Source organism: Porites lutea, chromosome 6 (genome assembly GCF_958299795.1).
Source record: "Porites lutea chromosome 6, jaPorLute2.1, whole genome shotgun sequence".
Lineage (NCBI taxonomy): Eukaryota > Metazoa > Cnidaria > Anthozoa > Scleractinia > Poritidae > Porites > Porites lutea.
In genome coordinates this window covers 3,510,001-3,517,280 of record NC_133206.1, presented here as the reverse complement: position 1 = coordinate 3,517,280, position 7,280 = coordinate 3,510,001, and the positions used below count along the sequence as shown (strand labels likewise).

The window sequence follows — 7,280 nt, the reverse complement described above, 5'->3', positions numbered from 1 at the left end:
GTTGTCGTAAGGCCTACGCGCCCATACCACTAGGTATTTTGGGCGTGTACGCTTAGGTACTCATAGAGCGACAATCTTTTCTGAATTAGCTGTATACAGCTATTTCATCTAAGGTTGTCGCGGCTCAAGTGTACACACCCAGGCCGCAAAGGAGCATGTGAGGTAAAAATCAGTGGTTATTCGACAAATGACTGACATTCTGCAACATGGAAATTGGTTGGGGCTCGGCCCAAACAATAGGTTTGTACGACTCCACAATATCTTTTCGAAATTTTATTTTCAATGGATTTTTCTCAGCGCGCTCAGATGCGGCTAACAATAACATAAACATGAGGCATTGTTTTCTCATCAAGAGGTAAGTCCTTGTGTAAGTGGCGTCCGATTTGCTGTTCATGAGGTACAAAAATAATCTGCCGTAGATGCTGCTAACAATAACATAAACATGAGGCATTGTTTTCTCATCAAGAGATAAGTCCTTGTGTAAGTGGCGTCCGATTTGCTGTTCATGAGGTACAAAAATAATCTGCCGTAGATGCGGCTAACAATAACATAAACATGATGCATTGTTTTCTCATCAAGATATAACTCCTTGTGTAACTGCCGTAGATGCGGCTAACAATAACATAAACATGAGGCATTGTTTTCTCATCAAGATATAACTCTTGTTTAACTGGTGTCCGGTTTGTTTTTAATGAGATACAAAAACAATCTCATACCACTCTTTGTAAAGGCAAGTTTATTGGTTCCCGGGAGGGAATTCATCGTTTCCCGAAGGAAAAAGCTAGTTCCGAAGATGGAATTAGGCGATTCTGATAAAAGGTCATTGGTTGCCACGAGCGGTACATGCAGTATTTGGGGCCGTTTGGCTGCAGAAATCACTCCGCCGCCATGTTCGACAAAATCTTGGCGACTCACACTCAGCGATGTTTTTGAAGTCCAAGCTTTGTTTGAACCTTCAACACCCCTGAAAAACACTTTACGAGAAAACACTGGACATAATACTTGAATGCTTTGCCTAATAATACGCAGAAAATAACAAGAAAACATGGCAAATCTTACCTTTTGTCGACAAGACGTAGGGCATTCACCATTCGCGGTAGGGAACAAGAGGAGAAATGCAACGTTGCGAAACGTTTCACAGTCGATATTTTTACGGAAGGAGATCGCACTTTTACGGAAAGTGGTCGGTGACTGCCCTTGTTACTCTAGTATTTATGTATTTGACACAAAAAGACGTACTACCAGATTCAGAGTAAGAAAAGCTCTAAACAATAAGTTTGTTTGTGCTTTTATAGCCGGTAAAGTCTATCGAAATTGAATGCTTATCAAATTTACTACCGGCAAGAAAATCGATCGTGATCCGAAGGTCTCCGAAAACCCTCGTAAGATCGACTCTATCCATCAAAACGATAGCATTGTAGCTACTCGCACATGCGCAGTAGCTACAAAAAGATGCTACTTGCTAATGAAATCAAATTTTCAGTTTTATATGCACGTATAGTCTTAGTGAAACTGCTATTATATGATTTGTGAAGCGTATTGAGTACGTATCTATTTATTTCAAGTTATTAAGCATTGCTCTTAATACATAAATTTGAAGCTGTAGCTTCTCTGATTTAATTCCTCGCGAAAAGAGGGCCGAAGGCCCTCGCGCAGCGACAGTTTACAACGTTGTCCAAATTTGCATAGCGCGTGGAAAGTGCTCCTATGTGATCCTAAATAATTAATTAAATCGCGCGAAAATTTATTTGTGGGTTATAATTATGTATATATTTCTGGTTCCGGTTACGTTAGTGTCAGCATGGGAAAGGACGGCATCAAGCAAGAAACTTGGTTTTGACTGTTTTTGCGGCTGTTTTGGTGATCAAGAAATAGTTCAGGAGAGAAATTTTGACTACAGAGGTATTGTACTGTGAACATTAAAAAATTGGACACTTAGCTTAAAATTAGAGTAAAAATCGCTCGAGATAAAAGAACAATCACGAGCCACGCTTCGCAGACGAGTTTGCTGTAGACGTCGTGGGATATGTTTGTCGGATTTGGAGGGGCGTTTCAGTTCGGTTTTTTACCGTCAAAACCCTGCTTTCCCTGAAATTTGCCTTTCAATTCATGTTATTCTGACGCAAACCGCCATTTAGTTTGGCGCTTTCCCCGCCGATGAATCACAGATTAGTTTCACCTTCTTTAAGGGTGGGCCTGCCCGCGAACCTGACGTGTTCTTTTTTTTTTTTAATCCGGCCAAATACTGATGCTAAATATGCTTTGGAATGCACCTTTAGAAATAAATCAGGACAATTCAGAAAGAATAAGAAGGAAAAAAAACTAACCGTAGCCGTTGGCTAGGGAATGCGGGCGAAGATAAGATTGACGAAAACCACTTTCATATATCGTAAGCCCTTTTAGTTCCAGTGTCAGCAAAAGGATGTTGAATAAATATTACTGCCGATCATAAAACTAGATTGAACAACACAGTAAACAAGACTCATAATTAATTCAACGATTTCATTCATATTTGCTTAGCAAATAGTGAGGAGCGAGGAGAGACAGCTGTATTCGCTGACAAAGATACATTAAAACAGTAATGCGTGACACAAGTAATGCCTGTTTACCGTCATGACTGCACGAAATCGTATTTAAATTCAATCGAATATTCAATTCGTGTCCAATGAACAAATGCCGTTGATAATGAAAACAGCTTAAATTATCACTGGAGTTTAAGGCTTATTGAAGCACAGGGAACCCGAACGCTGTTTTAGCTAATATATATTTACGCTGTATTAGCTTATAAAATAATAAGATGTATTTACCTTTGTTTCTGTGTCTTTATGAGTCGTTTTGGAAGGGATTTGAATCCGATCAGAGACGGTTAACATTGCTGGTTATCAAATGCGTTTGCTTGTCTGGCGCGTCGTAAATAAGACGCTCAAGTTTAGTCTCGCGTTTCTAATATTGTCATGTTAACTATTATAACTCTCGATCTCCTTAGGAGATGATCTCGGGTTTCGAAACGCGAGACGAAACTTGAGCGTCTTATTTACGACGCGCCAGACAAGCAAACGCATTTGATAACCAGCAACGTTAACCGTCTCTGACCGGATTCAAATCCCTTCCAAAACGACTCATAAAGACACAAGAACAAAGGTAAATACATCTTATTATTTTATTAGCTAATATTTAAGGTCTACAGATGGTGACTCTGGAGTGCTGACTTGCCCTCGTAAATCAAGTAGGTACCCTGCAAAAGTTTTAAATGACTTGGACTTTGCAGATGACATCGCCTTGCTTGAGTCCTCCATCTCCCGTGCTCAGTCCCAGCTAACCAGAACTGCCAATGCTGCCGCTGACCTTGGACTTGTCATCAGTGCTCCCAAGACTGAGTATATAACGATCAACTGCTGTCCACAGCCTCCACTAGAAGTATATGGTAGTACAATCAGCCATGTACTAGACTTCAAATACCTTGGCTCCATGATAGCATCTAGTAGTGGGGATCTCAAAAGAAGGAAGGGGCTTGCATGGACAGCTTTTTGGAACCTGGAACGTCTGTGGAGATGCTCTAACATCTCTATCTCCACCAAGATCAAGCTATTTAATACTACCTGTGTCACCGTCCTTCTATATGGCTATGAGTCGTGGGTCCTGTCGAAAGCAATGGAAAGCGAGATCAATGCCTTTGGTACCTCATGTTATAGAATTATGCTCAACATCAAGAGAATTGATAGGGTGTCCAATGCTAAAATCTATGATTTAACTCAGACTGCCCCGCTAGTAGAAAATGTCAGAACCCGCCAACTGAGATTTCTGGGCCATGTACTCAGGATGCCTGATGATGAGCCATGCAAGGAGTACGCACTATATATTCCACCACATGGGAAGAGAAAACCAGGAAGGCAACGAACCCTGTTTCTCAGATACATTCAACACCTTTTGGGAGACACAGACAACACGATTGGCCCGGGCAAGCTGTCTGATTTGGCACAGGATCGTTGTGGCTGGAGGAACCTCGTAGTCGCCTGCTCTGCAGCCGACCGATGATGATGATGATGATGATGATGAGCTAATACAGCGTCCAATTTTTCTATTAGCTAAAACAGCGTTCGGGTTCGGTGATTGAAGCTTTCGCTCGGATGACAAGCGACGTAACATGATTGGAAACGTATAAAACTATTAAACAGTAAAAAAAAAAAAAGAACTGTAGTAAACCCTGAATAAAGTTACATCGATTTTTAGACTTTGCTAACACTCGTATCTTACCGAAAAACTGTCCCGAACTAAGCTTAGATCAGGCTCTACAATCTTATTTACCAGGGTAAATAGATTCCAAGCAGGCAAGGCGAATCAAAAAGTCTCCCATTTAGTACAGCACTTGTGTGCCTGAATGACGTGTGCTTGCGAATCGAATTTAATAAAGTGATTGTTGCATCACTTGCATGTGCATTCACGTGATTACCGTGACATCACATGGACCTCAAACCCAATACCAGGGGCACGTTTCTCGAAAGGCCCGGAAAGCGGAAACTTTTCGGGCTCTAAGGCAAATTTTAAAATCAAAACTTGTTGACTGACACTTGATACTTCGTTAACTTATAGTTTCATTGTATCAATGTCAAAATCTTTTTGATCTTCAATGTAAATACAGCAAGCACAAAATAGCTCTTCGGAGCCGAAAGGCTACTGGGAGTTTCGAGAAACAGGCCCCAGTGCCTTTTGCGGCCACATACCATGCATATCAGTAGGAAGAACATGGGAATCTCAAGAATGTGGATAGATCGAGAAAAATCTCGCTATGCAGTTAATAAAGTGCCGGTGACCAAGTCAAGATTAGGCTGCGTGTTCCTCTTGCCGCCCACAAAAAAAGAAAGAATAATTTAGTAGTCTAGGCCTCACGATAGGATTTTCGTGGCTGGTTACCCATCAAGGTCCTAACCGCGTCCGACACAGCTTAACTAAAAAAAAAACGCGATTAAAACCTAGTTTTGCTAGGGTCAATGTAAGATACCCATTTCTAGTTTCAATGTTCATTCGACAGACTAATTCATTAGTTGTTACATATGATTGTTGCAATTACTATACTTGTCCTAATTAATATGATTTTCCCCTCCTCGTGTTTTGTTTGAATTTTAGCATGGCGGAAGGAGGCCAACCTTTGACGGATGAGGTTGATAGGTAAGCTTTGAGTCCAGACAAAATGTCGACTAGAATGTGAGAGAAGTTGTATACATAATTTCATTACTTAAAATGTCTCTCTTTTCTTTTAATTTCAGTGATCAAACGGAGGAATTTTTAATGCTTCCTTTCACGGTACGGTTTAAGACTCGCACAGTGTCCACATAATTCTAGCAAAATTTTCAGCCAATTATTTATTTACTTTGGTTTGTGTTGGAGCAAACAAATAACGATAAAGACCTAAAATGTCAGTCCAATTTAGCTTAAAAATAAACTTTCGTGAAGCCTTTGGTGAAGAAAAGTATTATTCTGTAGTCAAGTCAAAGTCTTGGCACAGTGATTACATCCGGTTTTAGTTTGGTTGGCAACAAAAACAAATTGTACTTGAAAGGGGGTTCGTTCGTTCATTCTGTTTGCTCGCTGGGAAGATTGCATGAAGTTTGATGGTAGTTAGCATTTTGTTTTGCTATAATACCACAAAAGCTACGTACTAAAATTTACCATACCATGGTCCAAGATCTTTTAAAATAAAGGAGGTACCGGCTAGCCAGCTGCAGTTAAATGCAGTTAACCAGTTTATAGAGACCAGTTTGTGAAGCTGTATGTAACATCGATTCAGCAGTTCGTAGGAAAGCATAAATCCCTAAACATCATGTCAATCGAGCTATCAGATCTGAAATAGCCTTTTTATAGTTAACAGACATCCTAGTTCTTTTTTTTTTTTTCCAGGTGCCGCCACTACTGGCGCAGCTGAAAATGCAGGGTGATGAAAGGTTTCGAGCACACGACTATGAAAAGGCTGCACATCTTTATCTAATGGCACTTAACTATCCAGTTCCTCTATTTATGGCCGACGTGCCCGCAGTTTCCGAACAGTTATTTCGCAGGAGAGCTGTGTGTTTGTATAAAATGGTATGCTTAATAATCTTTGAAATTATATGCAAGTTTTCGACTACTTCAGTAGTCCGACTATTATAATAATACTTCTGCTAAGTAACGACTTGCATTTATTCATATGTTCTGATCTCGTGGTTTCATTTAAGGAGCTCATAATCCGGAGCAAGCAACTCGCATACTAAGCCTATCTCACGGCGTTTTCACGGACCTTTTGTAGATACACCTGAGAACATTTTTTCCTGTCGTTAGGGGCTCCTGTTCTTGTGTATAAGAAGTTTGCTATCGTTTTCCTATCGTATCAAGAACCCGGCATTGTGTATTCACTTCAAACATTACAGGCGTAATGTGGCTGGACACAGTTTTGCGGGCGGTCAGCAGTAACTCGCGTGACGGCGCTTGTTTTAAATTAGACAAACAGACATGGCAGAGAAAAAGGCAATGGAACACAGAAGACGATTTCTCAAAATCTACACATTAAAATTTTGTGAAATTTGGCAGAAATTTTACTTTTATCGTATTTTGAATAATGAGAACTTTAAAATGGAAGTTGAACAGACGAATTTTGTGACACAATCAATAATTATAGTACGATTATATTATTAATTGTGTCAATAACAAAATGCTTGAATATGATTGGTTCTTAACAGCCCATATTTATAGCTTAATTTTGCTATGTAACTCCAAAACTGTCCGATTTGACCTGTCCGATTACTAGAAGCTTGTAATCGGACAGGTCAAATCGGACAGTTAAAGAACCAATGAAAATCAAGTAGCAAATGCCACTAGCCAATGAAATTTCACTACATGGCACATGATAACCAATCAAAATCAATGAAAAAATTGTGACCAGGTAAGCTGTCCAGCTTCAACTGGAAAAGAAAAATGGAGGAAACTAACTGGTCCAGTGACTTTTATTCAGACATTTTTTCTTTAGACTTTGACAGCTTATTTAATACAATTGATTTAGAAAGCCTTGGAAGTAAAGAAAATAGCGATACAGTCCCTGAAGTCTTAAATACAACAAACCGAGAGAGCGAGCGAGCGGTCCTGGCGGAAACAACAAACAACTTACCGGCACCAGACGAGTCCAGGTTTCCACTTACTTCCACTGACCAAATCCAAGAAACAATTAAAGAAGCACAAAACAAGAAAACAAAAAGAAGTACAAATACGTGGATGAGAGTTTGGTATTCCTGGGCAAAGTCACGTCAAATCAA

The 7,280-nt window shown here is 40.0% G+C and overlaps 2 protein-coding genes across 2 annotated transcripts in view; both read left to right on the top strand.

Annotated features, from left to right (window-relative positions):
- The first annotated feature begins 1,763 nt into the window (after positions 1-1,763).
- On the top strand, positions 1,764-4,035 carry LOC140940918 (uncharacterized). Its single transcript, XM_073389880.1, has 3 exons — positions 1,764-1,902; positions 2,521-2,578; positions 3,180-4,035. Exons 1-3 carry the CDS (start codon positions 1,764-1,766, stop codon positions 4,033-4,035), a joined length of 1,053 nt encoding a protein of 350 aa, XP_073245981.1.
- A 1,056-nt stretch (positions 4,036-5,091) lies between these two features.
- The window catches only part of LOC140940367 (uncharacterized), a 6,472-nt gene continuing 4,283 nt past the window's right edge, over positions 5,092-7,280 (top strand). Inside the window, exons 1-3 of the mRNA XM_073389318.1 lie at positions 5,092-5,166; positions 5,265-5,301; positions 5,896-6,078. Of these exons, the coding sequence (XP_073245419.1) occupies positions 5,126-5,166; positions 5,265-5,301; positions 5,896-6,078 (261 nt within the window). The 5' untranslated portion in view covers positions 5,092-5,125. The remainder of the gene's footprint in view (positions 5,167-5,264; positions 5,302-5,895; positions 6,079-7,280) is intronic.

Coding starts and splice junctions, on each gene's coding strand:
- LOC140940918 (XM_073389880.1), top strand. CDS start 1,764: ATGTATATATTTCTGGTTCCGGTTACGTTAGTGTCAGCATGGGAAAGG. Junction 1,903..2,520: donor GAGAAATTTTGACTACAGAG/GTATTGTACTGT, acceptor ATATTTGCTTAG/CAAATAGTGAGGAGCGAGGA. Junction 2,579..3,179: donor GACAAAGATACATTAAAACA/GTAATGCGTGAC, acceptor CTAATATTTAAG/GTCTACAGATGGTGACTCTG.